General features: G+C 31.6%; 1 protein-coding gene across 1 annotated transcript in view; it reads left to right on the plus strand.

The window, feature by feature from the left end:
• Positions 1-26,498, plus strand: part of LOC111619488 (kelch-like protein 5) — a 165,653-nt gene that overhangs the window by 61,605 nt on the left and 77,550 nt on the right. The window contains exons 6-8 of the mRNA XM_023361217.1: positions 7,096-7,285; positions 19,244-19,468; positions 25,052-25,214. Coding sequence (XP_023216985.1) covers positions 7,096-7,285; positions 19,244-19,468; positions 25,052-25,214 — 578 coding nt within the window. The remainder of the gene's footprint in view (positions 1-7,095; positions 7,286-19,243; positions 19,469-25,051; positions 25,215-26,498) is intronic.

Genomic DNA, 26,498 nt, shown 5'->3' on the forward strand with positions numbered 1-26,498 from the left:
ATATTTGATACCTGTACAGGTATTTTGTAATTAATTTATTTATTTTAATTTCTACTATTCCAAGTCTAATCTTTTTACTTTGAAAATTTGCCATTGTCAAGTTGAGAGGGAGCTACTTATACCGGGTTTGAACATGGGTCTATAGTTTTTTCACTCACTCTTTAACTGTTTGTTTCTGAATTTTGACACGAATAAACATATTTGTGTAGTGAAATTTATTTTTAAAAATTATTTTATAATTAAAAAAATGTCATTAAGAGAAGCAAGTTTTTCACGTTGTGATGAAAAAACTGTTGATGATAACTCTTTATACAGTGATGTATTGAAGCAGCAGCTAAAAGATTGAGTAGTGTATTATGAGAGTTTACTTTCTGAAAATAATTTAATTGCAACATCTTCAGATACACTATCTGAAGATGATATGCTGATAGGCACAGAATTATACAATAATACATTGGATGTGTTGAATGATAAAAAACTTTATAATTGATGACGAATTGATTTATGCCCAAGAAGAGTGTACAGAAGGAAATTTCGAAGTAGTAAAAGATGACTCATCTGATGACTATGTACCTAATGAAAAAAAAATATATAGAATGGAGGAATATATTTCACTGGAATATAAAATCAAAGTTTTAAAAGTAGCAAAAGCCCACCCTACGTGGAAACTAAAAACATTACAAAAAAAATGGATGTAGTCATTTGAAAAGAATGGATCATTTAAAATTATGGGAAAAAGATGTTGAACGTGGTGGAACTATTTTTGATAAATTTCATTTGATTGATTCTTGGACGTATGACTGCTTTGTCAAAACGAGAAAGAAAAACCAAAATTTAATAAATAATAAGAAATAAATGAATGAGTAAATAAATATATTATAAGTATTTATGAATAAAAAAAGGGGGGAAATTAGACAACAAGAAAATCAAACCCGAGCACAGAAGCATATGAGTCAGGAGCATTACCACTCACGCCACAACATGCTCAAGTGGAAGTACACATAACTTATAAATAAAGCGCTAAAGAAAACTTTAATTAATTAATTAATTAATTAATTAAAGTTTTCTTTAGCGCTTAATTAATTAATTAAGTTCGTTTTTCTCAATTATATTTAAGTATTGCACTTTAGTATTTTACAGAGGTAGTACACCATGTGAGTGTACTACCTCTACATCAATGATCATCAAAATCCATTTCCCCAAAGCCGTAGGGTTTCCTTGTCAGACATTATGCAATGAATATCTGTCCATGAGTCAAATAGATTGAAACAGATAAGTGATCTGTTAAAATAGCTAAAAATCTTGTATTTTGCATCCATAGATGATGTGCATGCAAAAGGATATTTATCTGAGATAATTCAAAGAAACTTTGGAGAAGGCTTTCTCAAAATTATATGTAGGATGTGTTCTTTTGTTTAAATCCTGCGAAACCTGCAAGATATTCTAAATCAATGGTCTGAGTATTTTGCAGGCATATGCAATGAGAAGTTCCTCCCATTCACCTATCCCAGAGTCTCAGCCTATTCATGGACCTACACTGCCCATAGCACAAGAAGAAGTCAAAGCAGCCATACAAAGGATGAAGAACGGAAGAGCAACAGATCCAGATGACATCCCAGCTGAAGCCTGGAAGTTACTGGTGTCAAGGGAACTGAAACCTTTACTGAACTATTTAATCATATTACAACTGAAATAAAGCCCCCAGTGCCTGGATGACAAGCATCACAGTGCCAATCTGGAAAGCCAAAGGTGATGTCAGTGAATGTGCAAATTATCGAGCCATCCACCTACTCTGTCACACAATAAAAATCATCAAATACATCATAGATAATCACCTCCACAATATTGTGTCCATTACTCCAAACCAGTGTGGCTTTGTCAGGGGCTGTGGGACTACAGATGCAATCTATGCGACACAAATGCTTGTTGAAAAGCATCAGGAAAAGAACCGCACCATACATATGGCATTCCTGGACCTCAAGAAGGCTTTTGATAGGGTTCCACATGACCTTATTTGGCTTACAATGTGAAACCATGAAGTTCCTGAAAGTCTATGTGAAGTGGACCCAAATGCTTTATTACAATGTCTCAAGTTCTGTTAGATGTGCTGCAGGAATTTCACCATCATTTACAATTAATGTTGGAGTTCACCAGGGGATCTGCACTGTCACCGCTGCTCTTTATTTTATGTATGGACACAGCAACTGCTGATATACAAGTGCCCCACCCATGGTCCCTCCTGTATGCAGATGATGTGGCCTTTACCAGTGAGACTCAGGACAACTTGCAACACCAAACACAGAAATGGAATGAACACCTAGAGGCAAATGACCTGTGACTGAATCTTGGGAAAACTAAATACCTTGAGTGTGGGCAGCAAAATTCTGGCACTATCAATGTCAGTGGCAAAGAACTCACAAAAACCATCTAGTTTAAATACCTGGGCTCCTTGCTTACGTCTGATGGAGACACCCTCTGTGACAGGAAAATGCCCATTTGATTCAAATCAAAGATCTATAAGACTGTCGTCTGACCGGTGGCATTGTATGGGACAGAGGGCTGGGTGGTGACTGCAAGGCATGAGCAAGCTCTTCATGGAATGGAGATGAAAATGCTTTGCTGGTCATTAGGACTCACTAGACTTGACCATGTTGCAAATACTTGATGATGACAAATGCGAGATGTTCACAAGATCATGGGAGTGGTGCCAATTATTGAGAAAATGTGTGAGAATCGCCTACACTGGTATGGCCATGTTGTCAGAAGCAGTGAACAATCTGTTGCAAAAATGGCCACCCATCTCAACCCAGCTGGACAGTGCCCTCGCGGCACTGTCCAGCTGGGTTGAGATGGGTGGCCATTTTTCCTGGATGGACAGGATAACCTTATCCTGTCCATCCAGGAAATGCTGGATGGACAGGATAAGGGATGATATGTGGCTAGTGGGTGTCACCCTGGGGGACACCTTGGATCGAAAGAAGTGGAGATTGGCATGCCAAAAAGTGGACCCTGCACCACAGCGGGACTAATGCTAGGACAGAGAGAGATGTATTCTTTTGTTAACTAAAGACATCAAAGGTTGTTTTTGTGGGCCTTATAATTATATCTTCATTACTGTATATATATATATAAGCTTCTTGTGGCCTTAAGAATGATATATTTTCATTACTTAGTTCATGTTCAACGTATGATGGATGAAACTAGAGTGTAACTCAATCACAACTCAGGGACTGCTTGTATTTAAGAAAGCATAAATATTATTGAATTAGATGTCTTCAGTTTGCAGTGAATCAGAATATTGATGAAAATTAAGGAGAAAAAGTTTTTACATAATTCAGAGAAACAAAGACTTCAGGAAAGCGATTAATTAATCAGTCATACATCTTATCTCAACTAAAACTGATAACTGTAATTGGAATTTTTCTGATTAAATGGTATTTTGATTGAAAAACTAAAACAGTTTTAAAATGCCAACTTAAGCATTAAATTTTCATTATTTAGTCTTTAACAATATTCTTTATCTAACTATGTATTTATAAAAATGTATATTTAAGTGAAAGAAATGTATTAATGTGTATAATGTGAATTTAATAATAATTTGTACTAATTCTGCATTCTGCATTACTTCAAATTTGTTTTTGACTAAAATCTGTGTCAGTCATATTAATGGACTTTATGGAAAAGAATTTCATTGACTTTTACTTAAAAGTTATTGTTAAAGCTATTAGCAATAAAGATGTCAAGTTCATATATTTCTTTGCTGGAAATGTCAGAAATTTGATTTATTTTGAAAATGGTCAATTAAATTCTTATTAAATATATTTTTTATCAATTTTTAAAAATGTGTTTTCTGATTAAACTAGCTTATTTAAAATGTTTAAAATAATATTTATTAGCATTATTTAACATTGCTTTTAAATTGTGAATTATTTCCAGAACTCTCTTCACCTGAATAAAAACCTTTCAATCTCCAGTGTTATTCTTCTTGGCAAACGTTTTCAACCCTACCAGGGTCTTCTTCAGGCCACTGTTATAATAAATTCAAACAGTACGAAATCGAACAGGAACCGAATAAATGCGATTCAAATCCTAGAACGTCAACATTAATATAAAAAATATAGAACACCACGCTCTTGCTTCGATGACATCAAAGCTTGCGTAATTTGCGCTTGTAATAAAACCATATTACATCCAATTATGGGTTGTTCCTTCATAGCAAAATTTCCATGCACTAGAGATGTTGACTGTGTCTTTGGAGTTAATACATGTGTTGTTTAATTCCACTTTATAAATTTCTAAGGTCTCCATAATCCTTAGTTGGTCTACACGATGTGATAGCCTAATTAGACGGGCATTCTGTAGATCAACAGTTATTCCAGGTTCTGTGGCTACGGTTGAAAGGGTGGTGTGCTTATTATTATTTATATCATATTTATGCTCCTGGAGACGTTTACGAAGGGAGCGCTTGGTTGATCCCACATACACTAACCTATTATTAAATCTGTCATCCCAAAACAGACATTTCCAGAACACCAAAATGAACATCAAGGATAACAAAACATGCTTCTCTATCACTGGAAACATACATTTTACATGTTTTGCTGTAAGCTGCAGAGGTTCAGTGATCTGAAGATACAAAGGATATAAAAAAGTTTTTCATGTTGCACAGAAAGAAAATTATTACTAACAGGTTATGCCTGAAGATTTTCTGACTTTTTGACTCGTGTCGGTTGTGTGACTTGACTTCCTGTCACGACTGCCAGAGGGACTTTAAGTGAATAAAATGCCATGATCAATAAGTTGGAAGTACATCTGTCATCAATTCCCTGAATTTGTGGAGGAAAACTGTCATTGCCATCTATGCTGAGATGTCTGCAGTCTATAGAAATGAGTGCCTGTCATATGATATGGTGACAAAAGGAAAAACTGTTTTAAACTGGTGATTCGTGCCTGGAAGATGAATCCAGAAGTGGAAGTTATAAACATTGGTGAATGAGAAAACTGTGCAGAAAGTTGAGTCCCAGGTTCTGTCAGACAGGAGCATTACCATCTATGCTATCACAAATGAAGTTCATATTAGTTATAGATCCATGAGTACTAACCTCTGACAATTTAACATCTCACAAGTTTCTACAAGATGAGTTCTTTGATTTCTCAAACCTGTTCAAAAACAAGAACAATTTTCTGCTCAGATGTTGCAGTTATGCAACAAAGATGATTATAATTTGTCAGCCATTTGATAACTATGGTTGAATGTTGGGTCTATTACTAAGATCTGGATACCAAATAAATGAACAAGTAGGGGAAATACAGTATATGGATTAACAACTGAACCAATACTCAACAGAAAGAATAAGTCGTCAATAAACATCTTGGACTACTGAGAAGCGTTTATTTGCTATACACAAATGTTTTCAGCCTAATGTACAGGCCATCATCATGTGACTGATTTTTGGAACTTAGGTTATATAAACTGTTTCAAAATAGAATATATCAAATATAGAATGTTAATATTTAAATAGAATATAACATTAAAATTTTAAACATTTTAATATAAAGAATACAAAAATAAAATTATATGTAAAAATAACAAAAATTCTAAAATCTAAAATTCTAACAAAAATGAAATGAAATAAAATATGAAAATAGAATAAGAATTATAAATTTTAAGTATAAAAATAGTATGTATATATCCCTACTATTTTTGAAAACATCCAAAGGATATTAACATCATATAATATCATTTTAGCATCCACTCTAAACAATAAAATCAAAAATTCTCTAAAAACCAAAGAACAAACTAATAATAACATAGACGTTTTATTAAATAATAAGCTTTTTTACAGCTTTGCTTGTATGTGCCATCCTAAATACTATTACATAGGTGAAACCAGCAGAGCATTTAAAACCCATATTATAGAACATATAAGAGCCGTGAAGTATAATTACACCAACTCTACAGTTGCCAATTGTTGCAACCAAACTGGCTGCGAGATCTCACTTGACAGCATCAGAATACTTAAAAGAGAAAAAAATATATTAAAAGAAAATTATATGAACACATTGAAATTATTATAACTAAAGAAACACACAGAATAAACTTAAATACAGGTGCAGTCATAAATGACATCTGGCAGCCATTCTTAAGTAGCAAAGCCCATTAAGATGTTCTACCCCCTCCCTCTATCATACCCCACTGTGCAAATCAACCAAACTTTCAGTGTATGTTACAAGGTTTACTCACTTCTTTTTAACCTCTCATATCTTGTCTGTTCTCTGCACATCTCATCAGAATTATTTCACACCTTACGGGTATTCCGTTAATAATTTTTAAAATTCTACCTCGTAATATATATTTAATTTTAGATTTAAGTTCACCCCTTTTTTATTTTAACACATGTTATACTATCATAATGTGTATATGTGTGGAGTCAAAAGAATTTTTAGCTCCTTTTTCCTTTTTCAACTATGTGTATATCTTCTTACGAGTCATGTTGGTTTAACTTTCACTATCTCAGGTAATTAAGTTTTATTATATAAACAATTGTACGTGTTTCCTAATTTTTTCAGTGCATTATGTAAATTTGTAAACCTGTAATCAATATACTGATAAATATGTAATAATAGGACTGAAGAGGGGCATTAAGCCCGAAATGCATATCCATTCACACTAATAAAACAATCTTTTTCCTCTGAAAGTGTTTCCTATGTGATATGTTCTCAACAGCAACAATTTGTGTGCAGCAATTGAATAGTGATAGGGAGGTGATTTCTCTAGTAAAAGAATGGCTTTTTGAGCAACCAGATTAGTTTTACGATAACATCTAGTATTGTGAAATTTAACACACATGAAGCATAGATGGAGTGAATGCATAAATGTACACAATGATTTTATAGAAGATGACTATGCCAACTAACAAGTTCTATTAATGTAGGATGAATTCTTTTGTACAATATAACAAGTTGTTGGATATCCATTATACATGAATTTAAACTGAAAATGGATTATCACTATTCTTAAAGTTGTTATATAATAGTTGTAATTTTCTTTAGATTTTTTTTTAATGTATAAATCATTAATTTATATTTCTTTAGTTTATTGCAGACCATGTTGAGGCCAATCCCTTATTTAGGGAGGATCGTATGTGTCAAGATTTAATTATGGAAGCACTTAAGTATCATCTGCTTCCCGAAAGACGATCTATGTTACAGTCACCACGTACCAAACCGAGAAAGTCTACCGTTGGTAGTTTATATATTATTGGTGGAATGGATGGACATAAAGGTAAATTTATTAAGAAAAGCTAAAAAGCTATATAAATTGTGAACAAAACTAATAATATGGTAACAAATTTATGCAAAAATATGTTAATAAAACACACCTTTAATAATCCAGCAAATAAATATTAGTTTTAAAACATTTTCGACTGTTTTTTAATGATCTTACTCAGTTAACATAAAAAATAGAACACCAAAATAGAACATAAATATGAAAATATAAATAATGGAAAATGTAGTTGCAATCAATAATATAAATTAAGCTGAAAATGCTATGTAATAAAAGAAAACTAAAATAAAAAATAAAAATGTCTCTTAATAACATTAATTTTTGTAAGAGGACTGCCATGCAGTAGCTAATGTGTTTGCATCCCTATGGTTGATGCAACCAGTCCTCTTGTGCGTTTCAAAGATCTCTAATACTAATATTTATTTACTGGATTATTAAAGGTGCATTTTATATATATTATAGTTATCCAGTATGTACATTATATATCAGCAAAAAAATGTTTTCACTTTCCAGCAGTATTTAATGAGAAGAAAATGTTTTTGGCCTTATTAATAGGCTTTCGTTTGTTTTTAAAAAGAAAAAATTGAATGTTCCATATAAAAAACATTCTAAACTAGTACATTCTAAAAAATAATCCACGGATTTAAAATTTCTGATAGCATTTAAATAGATTTTATTTTTCGAACAGGAAAATGAAAAATAACAATTATGTAATAATATACGATAGTTTTAAATTTTAAAATGCATTCTTCAGTGTATTTCATTTACAGAACATAAATGACCTGATGGAAGATCTGCATTGTTCTAAAATGTTAAAATATTTCTAAAATTAAATTAAATTTTTATACAGGATTTACTAAGGTTTTAGCTGTTTTTTATTGAAAATTAATGAAGATATATAAATGAGAAAAATAAATAAATTATGTTAAAAGATTAAAATATGTAATTAATAATATGGATAATTATAAAAATATAAAATTTGGTCGATGGTATTTAATTTTAAAAAAATATAAAAATATTGCAAATATACAAAGAAAAAATTTCTTGCTTTCATTTTTCTTTTCTATCCTGCTTGTCGTTCACACCAGTGATATTGGCAAAATTTCCAGAGGATGCTGTTTCAATTTGCATTCTATTGTGGAGGTGGAGCCTCCACAATAGAATGCAAATTGAAACATGAAAAGCAATTGAAACATGAATGCAAATTGAAACATGCAAATTGAACATGAAAGAAAAGGTGGTCCATGTGTGAGAATTCTTGTTTTGGACTGTCACTGCTGTGAATGACAGAAAAGAAAAACAAAAGCAAGAAATTTTTTCTTTGTATATGTGTGATATTTTTATACTATTTAAAAAGAAAAAATAATATATGAAGAAATTTTATACAACCATATAAGATCTACCAAATGATAAGCATATAAGTAATGCAACCGAAAAGCAGATAAAGCAATATCTGAATCTGACTATGAGTTGCTTACTTAAGCCATGAAATGAGTGCATGTCATACCATTTCAGATTATTATGCAAAAGTAATTTAGCAATAAAGCAGAAATTTTTGATAAAACAGGATGAAATAGATTAAAAGAATTTTGTCAAAGTCATTGTTCCTCGCTTGATGTGAAAAACTCCTAAATGATGATTCTAAAGTTCTACAAATGACCTTAAAATTCTTTCTTTGGCTTTTAGTGAAGTAAATTTAAGAATCAATATTCGTAAAACTGTAGTGATGTGTTTCTCTCTGATTAGAGGTCCACCACTTCTTCATTTTTACATTTATAATCATATTCTAAATTATGTAACTTTGTTTAGTGACTTGGCTGTAATCTTTGACAATAAATTAACCTTCAAAGGTCATATAGAAAAAATTGCAAAATCTATTGCAATCTGCCGAGGAATTTTATGGTGATTTTGTAGACCCATGTCATCAAAAACTGTACTAAGGATGATATTTTTTACAAACTTACAGTCTTTAATAGATTATTGCTTACTAATCTGGGCAATGACAGTTCCTTCTTTATTAAACAAAGTTATTAAAGAAATACAAAAAGTTTACTTCCTTATAAACAAATTTTGCCATCTCCTGTACACTAACAATGCCAATGTTGCAAGAGTCAGACTAATAGTTCTAAAGGAAGAGTGAATCATTTTGACTGAATTTTAACCTATAAATATTTTAATGACATCATAAACAATTACTGGCTCATGTTGAAAGTTCCTTCCAGAATAAGTAGATCACAGTCTTGTATACATACACCTTTTTATCATTTAGCATTAAGTCACAGATTCTTTTTTTATCGATCCATTGATTATATGTTGCCCATCGAACATATAATGTTCATCAAGATTTTATACAATATACAGTAAACATCTTTGTTAATGCTTTCTTCATAATTTATGATCTTTATTCCCTTTTATCATTTGTTTATTTTGTTTTAAAATAAATTTAAAAAAGATTTTACTTAGTTTTTTATTTTTGCTATTTTTGATTGTATTTTGAGATAAACTATGTTATTCAGGAGGTGGAAATCTTTTGTCAACTGATAGTTTCAATTATATGTAAATTATAATAAAGAAATATATATAAAGAAAATTAAACAAAGAAAGGAAGGAACTTATGTCTTGACAATTGAGGAAAAGCTTGTTGAAGATTTTGGAGAAAAAAGGTCTTTATAAAGAGCTGATCTTTGTGAAAGAAGGATGTATTTTTGATGAAAAGTGTGGAATCTTGCCAAAGAACCTTGTATTCTTGAGATACAAGTTTCTAAAAGGTTCCCTCTCCAGTCGTGCATTTTAATTGGTCATCATTACTTTCTGCCACTTTTTGATTGATTTACTCGTCTCTAGGTGACAATTCTAGACTGTTTGGACTACAAAAGAGGACAGCACCAATGTTCAACCTGATGCTGTTTCCTGATGCCAACTAAATAATATGTAACGGACTTTGAAACTCTTTCTGTAATTCTAGCCATTATTTTTTTAAAAGTAGTTAACTAGAATTAATGAATCAGGCTAATTATAATCATAGCATGATTCATTGGTTCTAGTTAACTATTTTTTCAAAAAATTAGTAATACAGACAAGAAGCTGTTTACTATGAAATCCTTAATAAAACTGTTACAAGACATGTTTAAATGGCAAAGACAAGGACTCCCTTCCTCTGCCTGACAATTTCTTTTTACTCTTTTACACCACACACCATTATCTACTTCTTGCTTATTTATTTTATCTTGTCTTTCTTAACACCCATCTTTCCACTAATGTTTTTTCTTAACTCTCTTCACACCTGAAGATGGGCTATTAATCAGAATGAAAATTTTAGCATTTCTACAATCTTATCTATTGTAAAGATGCATTGTTTAATTTATTAAATCAGTGTTTTTCAACCTGTGGGTCGCGACCCCAGGTGGGTCGCAAAGCCATACATGGGGGTCGCGGGTAAAAGAAAAAGACAAGTGTTTATAGGTCCTACACTACAATAAAAAAACTACAATTTCAGTGAGAAGGCTGTGTCTGTTTATTTTACAGTACAATTAGTTTTTTGATCGATATTTAGGTCTCAACAGAAAGAAACTTAAATACGTAGTTTTTAAAATCACTGACATAGTTTTAATATGGCCCTGCGGGTCGCCAGAATTTTTTAACTTGTAAAGGGGTTGCATATTCAAGAAGGTTGAAAAACACTGCATTAAATTAACTGCAGTGATTAGTTCAGCTTTAACAATTGTATTATATTCAATGCATAACATTTTTTACCATTTTGATAATGAAATTGTAACTAAAAATGATGTACAGGTAGCCCCTGTATAACATGGAGTTACGTCCAGAAAATTGCCATGTTATGTGAATTTGTGTTATATGAAACAAAGAACTAGTGCAAAAAGGTGGGTTAGGTTCCAAAAATAAAAAAAAAAACATGTTGTTAAATCCTTATTTAAATTGGATTTATTATTCATTTTATTCATAGGTAAAATACTTATTTATTATTTAAGTAAATATTTTACCAGAGGATTATTCATTTTATATGATGATCTCAGCATGAGCATCATCAACTGGTAACAGTTTGTGGGTGCATTCGTTAATAGCGGTTGCTCTGCAACGGGAGTGTGCTGCTGTTTGTAGGCATTTAGGAACGACGGTGAAAGAAAGATGGCGGCACCTGCACTATCGATAGTATCGTGTGGAGGAATCTATAATTCTAAAATGAACTTTTAGAGGCTAAAGAAGGGTCCCAATTGTAAAACTTAACCATTAAATGGATTATTTGTTGAAAGAGCGTTCAAAGTAGCCACGAAAACAATTAGAATGCTCACGCAGAGGTATAAAAGAACGCACCCTTTATTACATTTTATGTTGTACGAGGGTTTTACCCAATTACCGAACTGTGTTAGAGTGAACCCGTGCTATAAAAACACCATGTTATACGGGGGATGCTCCCAATTCTTGAACTGTGTTAGAGTGAATCCGTGCTATAGAAGTGCCGTTTTATACGGGGTTACCTGTATTTGATTCACTTTCTAAACTATACAATATAGAAATACATTTTATATTAATTAAACAAACATTTGTATGCAGAGGCAGAAAAACTTTGTTTTGGGTATGGTTCAAAATTCTAATGTGTGTCGTTCTCTTTTCCAACCCCACTCTTGCTACAAAGGACAGAATTTTATCTTCCCAAAAAACCTTTAGCACTTGACTGAGAAAAAAGAATCATCCAACACGATCAAAACAATTGTTTTGATTATAGATTGGGTGATGGTAGGCTTTCTGCTCAAAATCGTGGCTTTCCTGTTGGCTCTGGGTCCTAGTTGGCCAAACCACTTTGTGTCATTGTAGTACTATCATCGTTTGTATGTCTTTTAAAATATTTATTTTATTTTATTTTATTTTATTTCTCAAAAGACACTAGCCAGGTTGGCCTTTTACAAGCATCTTACAGTAAATCAACAAAACCAACAAAAAAACAAAAAACAAAAACAGGATGCGAGCCGAGAAAGAAAATTACAGTGGTACCTCAGGATACAAAATTAATCCGTTCCGAAACTGAGATCGTATCATGAAAATGTCGTAAGGTGGATCATCTTTTCCCATACGATTACATGTAAAACCAAATAATACGTTCCAACGCGAAAAACATACTGAAATTAAAGCCAAGTAATACATTAAAAAAAATAACTGTAGTAAGAAAAACAAATGAAAAATGCGAACTAATGTAACGTCGTATGGTGAGTTTTTGTTCGTATCGTGGAGCAAAAATATGTTTGAATTTCATGTCATATCCTGAAAATTTCGTATGCTGGGGCGTTCGTAACCTGAGGTACCACTGTAATTAAGAACAAATATCATCGCGTCTTAAGTTTTTTTCCATTTTTTCCATTTTTTTCTGAAGATTTCATAACTTGATACATTACGTAAATCGTTGCACAGACTATTCTAATAGAAGATTAGTTGAAAGATTGGTGCAGATCTCCCCACCTCTAGTTTAACAATTGGAAGACTATATTCATGAATTATACAAGTATCTTGTGTTGATCCGCGACATTCGCCTATACCAATTCCGAGGAAGCTGTTTTCTTTTTTCCCTTTATAAACAGTAGAGCGTTGTTTATCCGAATCAATTGGGGACTGGGGTTGTTTGGATAACTTATTTTTCGGATAACCGATTATGTACTAAAAAATATATTAATCTATCCCATGTTGAAATTTTTATCTGTTGCGTGTCACTTCACGTTGAATTTTTGTCGATGTTAAGCGTAACAAAAACTTTCTAAAATAATAATTGTGGCTATTGTATTGTTAAAAGTTATTTTTTAATTTTGTACAAACAAAATAAATATATTGAAAAATATAAAAACCAAAATAACAATACTTTAGAAGTTGATTTAGTATCAAAAGCGTTCGATTCAGCAAGACAAACAGTCCTCAGAAAAACACCAGACAAAAGTGCCAGTGCTGCCAGCTAAAACACACGCACCAATGAAAAAATATTGGAGTATATAGCCAAAGATTGCAGTGCCACAGCATTTGCGAAAATTTAAATTTGCCGACTGGAATGCTTTCGGATAAACGACGCTGTACTGTATTTGAAGCCTTCCAATAGAATCTGTTTCTTGTAAATTTCACTAATCTCGTCAATATTTTCGGTGCGTTAGTGTTCGGATACTGATTCCATAAAGTTTAAATTATAAATTGAATGCGTGTAACGATTTTGTGTCGTCCGAAGTTTATTAACAGCGTATAGAGATGCGGTTCTCCATACATTGATACCATATCTTATTCTAGATTCAATGCGAGTGTGGTACAGCCATTTCGAGAGTGATGTACTTAAAAAAGCTTGAATTTTCTTATTTATCCCAGTATACTTTGCCAGGGAAAGTGCAACATCATCTATATGTTTATTCCAGCACAGATTGTCATTAAAAGTTACTCCCAAAAACTTAATAGCATTTACTTTTTCTATGTTATAATCAGTTATTTTAATTTTTAGGTGATGCGGATTGATTATTTTATTCCTATTTGCAAAGCAGAGGAATTTAGTTTTATTTTTGTTAATTACTAATTCATTGTTTTCTATATAACTATTTAAAATTTTTAAAATGTGATTTAAATTTTCCTGAAGAATTATAACGTTCGTACGAGAATATTATCACTAGATCCTCAGTGTACATCAGTATATTCTCTTTTAGTATATAGTTAAACAAATCATTTATATATATATATATATATATTGAAAAGCAGTAGACCCGAGATTGAACCTCAAGGAACACCCTTATTTGGCCTAAAAGAGCTAGAGATAATCTGTCCAATTTTTACAAAGTAAATTCTGTTTGACAAGTATGATTTTAACCAGCTTAGAGGAGTCCCTCTTAGACCACCAGTTTGCAATTTTTGATACAAAAGCTCATGATTTAAGCTATCAAATGCCTTTGAAAGGTCCACAAAAACTGATATTGCTATTTTTGATTTGTCGAGTTGTGACGTTATTGATTGTTTCAAATGCAACAAAGCATCTACCGTCGAAAATCCTCGTTTATAAGCATATTGGTTTCTGTGAATAACCTGGAATCTGTATATAAAAGTTGAAAATCTCTTGTAAAAATCTTCTCGAAAATTTTAGCCAACACTGACACTATTATTATGGGGCGATAATTTTCAATTTTACTTTTTGATCCTTTATTTTTATATAATGGCAAAACTAAGTTTTGATTTAGTTTTTCTGGAAAGTAACCATTTTCAAAAGATTTATTTATCAGATACGATAATGGTTGAGCTAAGATATCAGATATGTGTTTTAAGATTTTAATATTTAAGAAACTGATGTCTTGAGTGCTGTTTTTCAAACCTTTTATAGTATTATAGACTTCTAAGGCTTTTGTGTTTTCCAAAAAGAAAGTATTAGAAATACTAACATTTGTTATATGTTGTTCTGAATTGATATTGCCGAAGACATCTGGAGCAAAGCCGTTTGAGGACCCGTAGTGCTTGGCAAAAATATCACTAAAAGTGCGCTCATCATTTATTATTTTCCCCTCGTAATTCAAATGATCTATTTTAGCCTTATTCTTTGTCCTGGTTACCCGGAAGGGTAACATCTTAATACTTTTCCAGAAGTCAGAAGGAGATTTAACATTGGAAAACAGAAGGCTATAATAGTTTTTCTCTTCATTACGGATAATTTTTCTGATTTGTTTATTCAAGGTATTTATATCCTCTAAATGTTTGTTTGGTTCTTCGAAAATCGTCCAATTTTTATTTTTGACTGTTTTAAGTAAAGTTTTCTTCTGGATTTATCTCGAGATAACTCAGGCAAGTTCCATAGTGTTACATAAAACTTGGGTGTTTGGACCCTCTGAAAAATTTTTTTTTTGGATTTTTGGATGTTTTTTAGGTCCAAATTTTTTCAAAAATTTTTACCCGCGCGAAAAAATTTTATCGCAATTTTAATTTACCTTTAATGATGCATGATTAACACTTAATTGTTTTTTAATGTGATTTTTTATCAAATTTAATTCATCGTTCTAATGTTGTAGTGCACAGATTTGACACAAATATGCTTACTTCTTAACCAATATCCGGCGTGAAAACTCCAAACAAAGATTGGCTATCGAATATACCTTTTTTCTAGTATCTCTGATAGCTTTTGTTAGGCACATCCGTCTTACCTTATTAATTAAAGGTTCATTACCTGGGGGTAGGTGCACCCAGTAAATCGTCATGGGGAATACCCCAATGTTTCTACAATTAATCAAAAAATCCAGTCTCGCTCTTGCTTTCGTAAGAGTGATAATTGCTTTGCGATATTCGTTAGCTGGCATAGCTAACGAATATCGCAACGAATCACGCCGGATATTGGTTAAGAAGTAAGCATATTTGTTTTATATGACCCGGTGTGGGAGAAATCCTTGGCACAGATTTGACTTTGGTAAAGTTATATAAAGCTACTTTCTGATGTCAAAAACGACCTCCAATAGTTTTTTAATTTTTTTAATTAATAGATTTTATTATATGTAAGTTTAATTAAGTCGGGAGGGGTTGGAAATTGCAATAAAAATTTTAATTTTTTAATAATATTTAAAAATATACGGCCAGCTAGTATTTACCCTACTATAAACCCTTCGCCTCCTGAGACTTCTATGAGAATGTCCTGGGAAATCCAACACCAGCTGTTCTTGAGGTCATCCAGCTGTAAACACAATGACTCATCAGTGTCAGATTTCACAGAAAAGCGGGACAATGGAAAATAAAGTTTGAAGCTTTTTCTTCAAAATTAACGCATTTCTTTCATTTTTTTTTTCAGTTTTAAATATTTTTTATGTTTAATTACATTAATATCAAAAATTGGAAAGTCGCAAGGGAGTTAATTAATGTGAGTGTGTGTCCAGATATAAAATTCTTTAAGAATTCTTTCCTGCTAGTTTTATTTTTTTTCACATATTCTTTAGTCGGAAGATATTTATCAATAAAAACAAGTAAAATGGTGTATAAATAGTCAGCTAATTGGTAAGTTGTCAAACTTGAAGTATAGTAATAACTCCAGGAGAAACAAGACGACAAAGCATGGTGTAAACGGCAAATTGAGGAATTATTGATTTTATGGTAGAATGCTTTGTTACTTATCCACGTATCAAGGTCTTTTTCAGGGGTAAAGACGGTGATAGGTAGATGGTCAGATATCAAATTTTGATGTATTAAAAATTGACACACACTATCGTTTGTTAGACCAAAGTCTATCAAAGAGAGTATTTTTTCCGTATCTAGTTGGTTGATTCAAATCAGCCAGAATTGTTAAATTTTCGGCAAAGCAAAGATTTACCAGTTCGGATGTGTCATAGGAGTTATTTTTGAGTAAATTGATGTTAAAATATCTGATTATTTGTAATTTATATTTTCCATATTTGGTTGATTTGTGTAATAGTATTTCATTTATAACATCCAGGAAAATTCTATAGTTTGTAGGTGGGGAATGATAGACTATTACCAGTATCAAATTACCTACAACTATCGTAATTACATCTATATAATTCCTTGTAAAAGTTAGATCTGAAACAACTTCATAATGCTTATCATTATGTATATATATTACTATACCTCCATGCTGATTAGGTTTTCTTTTTATTCTTTCTTGCTGATAGTCTTTTATATATTGTGGAGGATTTACATCATTTGTCCAAGTCTCGCAAAAAGCTAATACATCAAAGTTGCAGTAATATTCCTTGGTTGTTTTAAGTATTTCCAAATACTTATTATTTAAACCTCTTACATTGCAATAAAAAACGAATATGTTTTTTTTGGAGAAGCCGTCTATCTTTGCGTGTGTTAATAATTCAGTCATTCTGAAAAATTTTCTCTAAACTATCCAATGTTGCTATCCGAATTGTTGGAGAAGAAGTATCCTTTTTTAAATACATATTTCTGTTATTTGTCCAAGTGTTGAATATTTTTCCTTGTTTTGTAGAAAATATTTCTATAATATGGAGTAAGATGTTCATTTATATATATTCTATATTCTTCATTTATAATATGACATGCATTTGTAGTTATTTTTAACTTCTTCTTTTTAATATTATTTATAATTTTTTGTTTAACAACTGAATTGGCACATTTTACTATAATTGGTTGCGATCTAGTTTTGAATTCTTTTCTTTCGTTATTAATGGATTTAATTCTATAGGCATTCAATAGACCTGACTGATTAAAATTATCATCAACAAACAAAAAATTTTATACAGTCGACCCCCCTATAATGTGGGTTCCTATAACAGAAATTCCTATAACATAGTGAAAAAATTGCGGCAGTATTCGTATAAAGGGACTCGTAAAACGTTGTTGCTGACTTGTGTCGCAACAAGATTGGTTGAATCTGGACCAATAGTGGATGAGCAGCCGAACTACTTTTCGCCGTCCAGCGCCATGCTACGGAAAGTTTAGGCGGGTAAATTGAGTTTGGTATCGTCTGTACAGTATTATATATAAATTATATATAAATTAGGTACTGTACATATAATTATATATTAATTATATATAAATTAGGTACTGTATATATAATTATATATTAACTTAATTTATTGTAACTTTATTATAATTATATATATGCTTTCTGCCGCCTGGCAACANTTATATATTAACTTAATTTATTGTAACTTTATTATAATTATATATATATTTTCCGCTGTCCAGCGCCATGCTACAGAGAGTTTAGGCGAGTAAGTTGAGTTTACTATCGTCTGTACAGTATGTAAATTAGGTACTGTAAGTGTAAACAGCACTAATTTTATACATTTCTTGTGAAAGAAACATTTCTTATTCAACGGCCATAAAAATTATTTATATTAATGATGTCTCCAAAGCTCAGTGAAGTTTTCGCAGAAAAATAACATCAGAAATCGCGGCCGCAGTTTGCTGAGCTGTTCCGCGATGAAAACAAACTTGAGCAACGGTGATGTCGAATGGTGCACACTCGGTAAGTAATCCTACAATTTTTTGTTTATAGCGTAGTTTATACGGATTATTTCCAAAAAAAATATACATATTTTGGAAATGTTGAGTCAAATTAGTCTAGAATCAGTTAATTTTATAGAAGAAAACCTTTCAAACAGCCTTAGTCCGTAAACTTCACACGTGTTGGGCTGTGATTGGCTCATGTATTTAAGGATTCCTACAACTTAAAATTCTTATAAAGTGGAACGTATCTAAGCATTATAGGGGGTCTATTGTATGCTATTTCTGTTAAATTCTCATTCTGAAGTGTCGGCACGCCAACAACCTCCAAGCTTGAGTTGTTTAGATCCTGCTCCAACATGCAGAATTTTTCTTTTAAAGAATTTAATTCTGTTTTCGTACTATTATTCTCTTCCTTTAGTTCTGTCATTGTTTTGATAGCAGTTACATAGTTTTTCTCTAAAACATTAATTCTCTCTTCCATTTTGTCAAACTTATTTGTTAAGAATTCTATCGATTTTTGGATTTCTATGTTTGTTTCTTTTATGTTACTCAACTCCAAGTGTATTAGTTTTACTTCTTGTAAAATTATTTCAGAATTTTTGGTAGTTATACTTAAAGGTACCGTTGGAGTGAAAGTTAGATTATTTGGTGTTCTCTCCACGTTCTTATTATAATTATGTGAAGTCATAATAATCTGCTCACACTATTATTACTAAATAACTTTCAAATTTGAGAATAAATCTTCCCATAATGTTTTCTGAAGAGTAACTGAATGAATGAAATAGAATTTCAGAATTTTATTAAATGGTCTGATCATTGCAATTTATCATTCTTTACCATATAAGAAGGCTTATCTATTCTTGAAGGAAGCATACTGTCTTTCTTGGAGTTGTAATTTTTTATGAATAGCAGTGTAGTTAACATTTATCTGGATTTTTAAATGATGATTATTTAATGAATAATATGTAAAATATTGTAATTGTTACATTAAAATAAGATTTTATTTTAATTTAATAGGATCTACAAGTATACAGAAATACGATCTTCGAACTAATAGTTGGTCACATTTCAGTAACATGAATGGACGTAGACTTCAATTTGGTGCTGCTGTGCTCGATAATAAACTATATATTGTAGGTGGTAGAGATGGATTAAAGACATTAAATACAGTTGAATGTTATGATTTAAAAACTAAGAGTTGGTCTGGAGTTCCTGCTATGTCAACACACAGACATGGACTCGGTGAGTGTATAATTGTTTACTGTTTAGTTAAAATAATAACAGTTTAATAAATAATGGTTATTGAATACCCTATACAGAGCTTATTGAATATCAAAAAGAGAGATTTATGCTTATGTAAAATAATACACTGTATTTACTTGAATATAAGATACCATCAAATCTAAGATGCACCTTAATTTCAATGTGCTTACACTTGAATTTAAAAAAAAAAAAAAAAAAAGACAACTTGAGACAAATTTGTCAACAGAATCAGTTCTGTTGATGTAAATTTATTTAGTATTTATTGCACAATAAAGCAAGTTATATACTGCTGTATTTTCTTGGTATTGTAGTTGGAAACCTCTTCACTTTCTTGTGAATTAATACTGGATTTGATGCTTGCATCTTTTCACATGCAATTATCCTCAGTGTCATTTGAGGCATTGGAAATGCAAATTTCTTGAAAGAACACCACACAATTTTTTATATGGGTTTTTTTAAGTTGTTATCTAAGTAGTTGGGACATTAATGCATTACTTTTCAATATTTGGAATAATAGTCTCAGGTTATAAATTCATGAGCTTTAATGCATAGATGTGGCCATATTTGCAGGCTTGTAACAAGCACTTCAGTGGTTGAATATTATGCAACTGATTAACAGAATATGTAATTTCCTTTTGAGTTTTCTTTTCTGGTTGTAAAGGATACCTTTCTTATATTTCATATGTAAAGTTCAAGACACCTGTTCTTTTACACTTAATGACTGTGGAGTTCACTGAAAATAGCAGTGTTGGATCCTCTTCATGTAAGATATTCTCAAAGTTTATAAGTCTAGTGAGTTTAGCATACATTATTGTTCTGAAGCTTTAGATTGCTTTCCTTAGGCATGCAGGTGCTCCCCTAATTATAAACAATTTAGGTTCTGTAAGTCCTAGAAAGTACATTTGTACACAGAATTACCACTTATTGCTTGTGGTTTGATTCTTCAATATACTTAATAAAATACATTATGTTCACTTTTTTACTTGCTACTGCTTAGTAGCAGGTGTTTCACAGTTTTTTTTTCACCTAACACACTTAGTTTTGTAATGTCTAGTTTAGTTTCCAAAGTAGTAGAGCAACACTTCTACATTTATCTCCACTGCTAGATTTATTATTACATTTTGGATGTGTTTTTGAAGCACTAATTGTAAAAGTTTATAAAAAAGTTTTTCCATCTCCTTAAACATTTATACAAGTACTGTACATATGAGAAATGTCTCTACCAATCAGCAGCCATGCAGATATTTCTAATGAATCATTCAAAACATTTCCACCAATCAGTGGCTGACAACATATTAGTTTTGATTGTTTGAAAGTTGTACAGTTATAATTTGATTAGCAGCCTGAAAATGTCCAGTGAAAGTGAATGAAAACTAGATATGCTTTACTAGTGACAATTTTGCTGGTTTTAGGTTATTGAGTTGTTAGGTATTTACACATTAACCAGCATTCAGCAGTGGTCTATTATAATTTGTAATTATATAACTTCTGAAAGATATCTATAAATCACTTTGTAAAATTATTGCAACTCACTAATAATAATCTTTTATGAAACTTGAATAATAACATCTAATAACATCATTAAGAAAAGATTCACAACTGTGAGCATTATAAATTTTTGAAAGTTTACCAAGTAGAGTTATATATTTTTGCTAAACATCCTCATTACACTACAATAAAATTACAAACTTTTATAAAATAAACATATAAAACTTGTAATACTTTTTAAAAAAATTTTTATAAGAAAGGTACAATTATTTACCTGATATGAGTACAGTAATACCCCAAACTTATGCGATAGGTGGGACCAAGCGATAACTGCGTAAGTTGAATTTGCATAAGTCGGGGTATAATTCTGCAATTTGTGTAAAATCCAAGTCGGATGTATGTAAGCTAATAAATGTTCTTGTTAATCTTATCTCATCTTTTGATTCATTCACAGTTGCAAGAAATCACCACATAGAGTCTCTCGAGTCTCCGTAGATATAGCAAACACAGAAATAAATAACACAAAATAAATTGTAGCTATATGTCGATTCTGCACGACACGTCCGAACATGTAAGCTGAACAATAGTGTGGGGGGAGTGACTAATTAAGAGTTGTGTGGCACTCAAACAAAAGACAAATCGATGAGATTTGAAAATCGCATAACTCCGGGTTCACATAAGTCGAGGTATTACTGTACAGTAATACCCTGAATTACGCGATAGGTGGGACCAAGTGGTAACCGCGTAAGTCGAATTTGCGTAAGTCGGGATATAATTTTACATATAAATACATACAAATAATTTTTAATTGGGGCCAGAGACTAAAGAAAATAATTTAGAAAAAAATGTTTAATAAAATCTTAGATAATACATATGTATAACAAATTAGGCCTATATTATTTTACAATTTTTCACATTTACTTGATTATTATGCCATAATTTTAACACTGTTTCCATCTCAGTGATAATACCGTGATGTTTACGAATGATGCTTGAATTTAAAGATTGAGCATTTTTCACAGCTTTGAGAATTTTTTCTTTGCCTTTTATAATTGCTCTGACCAACAATTCTGGTAGATAAAACTTCTTTGCCAATTCACAAATGTTCATTTTTGTATCGAAGTCTTTAATAATGGGTACGTTCGTAAAGTCAAATGAGTTAAACACGTTAGTAATGAATCGTTTGAAAAGTCTAATGAAATAGGAATAACGATGACGTCATTCTCGTTTAACTCGTTCAACTTTACGAATGTACCTAATGTTAACTTTACATTCCAAAGATAAAGTTTTTCTTTTCTTGTTTGATGCAGAACAATTAGTTCTACTTCGTTTGGATGACATAGTAGAGTCTCTCGAGTCTCCGTAGATATAACAAACACAGAAATAAATAACACAAAATAAATTGTAGCTATGTGTGGATTCCGCAAGACACATCCGAACATGTAAGCCGAACAATAGTGTGGGGGTAGTGAGTAATCAAGGATTGTGTGGCGCTCAAACAAAAGACAAATCGACAAGATTTGAAAATTGCGTAACTCTGGGTTTGTGTAAGTTGGGGTAGTGTAAGTCAGGGTATTACTGTATTTCCAAAGTGTAAGAATACAACTCTACAAATGTCAAAACATTCAATTAGGAAACACGAATATCTCATCGTAATTCTAAGAATATTATACATGAAAATGTAGAACAACAATATAAGTTAAATATTTTTTTAAATAAAATATAAAATTCATCTGGATACGAGTCCAAGTTTACTTGCCATGTCTAATCACCAGGAACAACTATTTCTATTGCAGAGACAACCTTTCTTTAGAGGCTATGCCTCTGCACGAATATGTAAAACAGTTTAAAATGTCCACAGGTGACAATCCCAACACAATTAAAAATATAATATTTNTTATATTGAATTTTATATTTTATTAAAATGTAATTCTGCCAGCCCATTTCTACTAACAAATATTAAATTTTATATTTTATTAAAATGTAATTCTGCCAGCCCATTTCTACTAACAAATATTATATTTTATATTTTATTAAAATGTAATTCTGCCAGCCCATTTCTACTAACAAATATTATATTTTATATTTTATTAAAATGTAATTCTGCCAGCCCATTTCTACAAAAAAATTAAATATTTTTCATAAAAATTAATTTACCACAAAATGTGCGCGTAAAATAACGTATCGCCGACTGAACCAGAATGCAAACCTGGACGATGATGAGTTGTTGCGGCTGCAAAGTCTTGCAACTAAGTAATGGCAAGAACTGACCGGTTTATGCAAAAATGGGGGATTTGTCCACTCATGGGGCACTTCCTGTCTTAGAGGAGCATTTACTTATTCTGGCAGCATTAGGGTGAATTTTTCACATCATCACTACTGTACTGTATAATTATTTTCATGTTGTTTTACATTTCATTGTTATTTTACATTTATAACATTTTTAGAATTATGATGATATATCCATATTTCTTAATTGGATGTTATGACATTTGTAGCATTGTATTCTTACACTTTGGAAATATCAGGTAAATAATTGTACTTTTCTTATAAAAATATTTTTAAAAAGAATTACAGTAGATTCCCCTATAACACATAGATACGTTCCTAGTTATACGAATTTTGCATTGTAGGAATCCTTAAATACATGAGCCAATCGCAGCCTGACACGTGAAGTTTACGGACTATGGCTGTTTGAAAGGTTTTCTTCCATAAAATTAATCGATTCTAGACTAATTTGACTTAACATTTCCAAAATACGTATAATTTTTTGGGAATAATTCATATAAACTATGCTATAAACAAAATATTGTAGGATTACTTACTGAGTGTGCACCGTTCGACGTCGCCATTGCTTAAGCTTGTGTTCGTTGTGGAGCAGCTCACCAAACAGCAGCCGCATTTTCTGATAAGTTATTTTTCTGCGAAAAATTCGTTGAACCTTGGAGACATCATTAATATAAATAATTTTTATGGCCGTTGAATAAGAAATGTTTCTTTCACAAGAAATGTATAAAATTACAGTGCTGTATTAGACTTACAGTACCTAATTTACATACTGTACAGATGATAGTAAACTCAACTTACTCGCCTAAACTCTCTGTAGCGTGGTGCTGGACGGCGGAAAGTAGTTCTGCTGCTCGTCCGCAATGACGAGTTGGCGATGACGTTTTACGCGTCCCTTTTAGCATCTTTATATGAATACTGTCGCAGTTTTTTAGCCGCATTATAGGAATCTACGTTATAGGAACCCGCGTTATACGGGGTCTACTGTACAAGTTTTATATGTTTATTTTATAAAAGTTTGTAATTTTATTGTAGTGTAATGAGGATGTTTAGCAAAAATATGTAACTCTACTTGGTAAACTTTCAAGAATTTATAATGCTCACAGTTGTGAATCTTTTCTTAAAGATGTTATTAGATGTGATTATTCAAGTTTCATAAAAAAAATTATTACAAATGACAATGAAATGTAATTTGTAACCAATTATTTATTTATATCTGTTGATTTTGATTTTTAATTGAGGTGGAATGTTTAACAAAGCCTCTTCTATGTGGCTTACAGAATTGTGTTTGTTCTCGAAATCTGTTTGATTGATTTTGATAAAACTTTGCCATTTTTCATTAAGTGCAGTGAAGAATCAAAAAATGTAATGTGGGTCCATTTAAATGTAAAAAAAAATAAGAGTTTATGACTTTGTTTTCAATATACAGAGTGGCAATGTTCCTGCTCTTAGGAGTCAAAAATAAAAACAGTATTGCATGCCCTAATGGATAATAGGTGCAAGAAACAAGAAAAAGCAATTAATGACAATTGCTTTGTTCTTGGATTGCCTTTCTGCATTGGCAAGTGTAAGGATTGCCTCTTCCATGGTCAGCAGTTACAAGGATAGCCTCTTTTGTGGTAACAAGTGCAAAGTTACCTGTCTGTGTCCCCTGGATACAAGGACTGCCTTGTCTATTCTTAGCAGATGCAGGGATTGTTTTTTTCTTTCCTACTCTACCTTGATTCAATCGCAATATGACAAATTCACGTGATGTTCTAGTTTTAATTAATGTTGTCTTTCTTTTAGGTGTTGGTGTCTTAGAAGGACCTATGTATGCTGTTGGTGGACATGATGGATGGAGTTATTTAAACACAGTTGAAAGATGGGACCCTCAGTCACATCAATGGAGTTATGTGGCCCCAATGAATACTCAACGAAGTACAGCTGGGATAGCCATTCTGAATAATAGGTAATTTATTTCTATTACAATATTTATTTGTCTATAAATTTTTCAGTTCATGAAATTTTAAGGTCTATATTTTAATAACAACTTTCTTGCCAGCTACCACCTTGTCAAAGTGAGAGCTCATTAATTTCAATGAACTATAGAACTGTGTTGATAGGAGCAAACTTTGTAATAGGGGTTACTCATATCAATCATGTCAGTAAGATCTATGTCAAGAAATTTTCATACTTGGGTATTTGAGATAATTGGGTAATGCAGTGTTTCTCAGCCTGTGTTGTTTAGAATATATGATCTGCATATTATAATTTCTGTCATCTGTTAATTTAGATTCATATCCTGATGGACCAGGTGGACATTCTTGTAATTTTGTGTACTGTACCATAATAATTTCAAAAGGATACCAAAAAGTTATTTCAAAGTTTTTATAGTTTTGAAACACTATACATATTCGTAATTTCTTTTATTCCTCAAATAAAATGAAATAAAATCAAGTTGGAGTATTTCTTAATTGCTAATAGAATTCACTATCAGTTTATCAACATTATTATAATTTGGATGATTAGATTCATCAAAATCAATTATAGGATAGTGTGAGACTATGAGGGCCCAGGGTCAGTTTCCTAATTGCCACTTACATGTCAAGTTGGTAAAACTCACTCACTTTGTCACTGGATGGCTTTTAGGAGGGCAAACAAATTTCGAGTGGGGTGTTGGTATGTTGATAGGTGTTCAGGTTCCTGAATAGACAGGCAACAGGGTTTTAACAGATAACAAAATAAAAGTTTAATGAATTTCTATCCCTAAGATACATGAGAATGTTTATGGCTAAATACAGTCAGGTTATAGAGGGCTAGATGCGACTAAATGCGGTTAAACTATGATTACAAGATATATTATTTACAACAGGACTAATCTATAACAGCTATGCCTATTTCCGTTCAGAGAGAGAGTTCGCAGACCGCTAACAATTACCTCTATGTGTTGATGGAGAGCTATTGGCGACAATTTCTTACGATTATGAAAGTATCGTAGTCCTCATCCTCTGTTTACTTGGTGATCAGGATGTGGAGGCTAAATTGTGCACTATCTCAAGTACAACTTCCAATCGAGCACCTGAGCTTCAGGATGCCACCCTTTATAGCTGTGGTTCTTAACTTTTTTATACTTGTGGCCCACCAAATATTTCATAATTTTTTTTGTGACTTTCATTTTTGTAATAATAATTTATATTTGTTAAATTATCTATAATAAATTGATTTTTTTATTATTGCTTTACTTTTTATATAA

Source organism: Centruroides sculpturatus, unplaced genomic scaffold, assembly GCF_000671375.1.
Source record: "Centruroides sculpturatus isolate CEXI.00-Female unplaced genomic scaffold, Cexi_2.0 scaffold185, whole genome shotgun sequence".
NCBI classification, from domain to species: Eukaryota; Metazoa; Arthropoda; class Arachnida; order Scorpiones; family Buthidae; genus Centruroides; species Centruroides sculpturatus.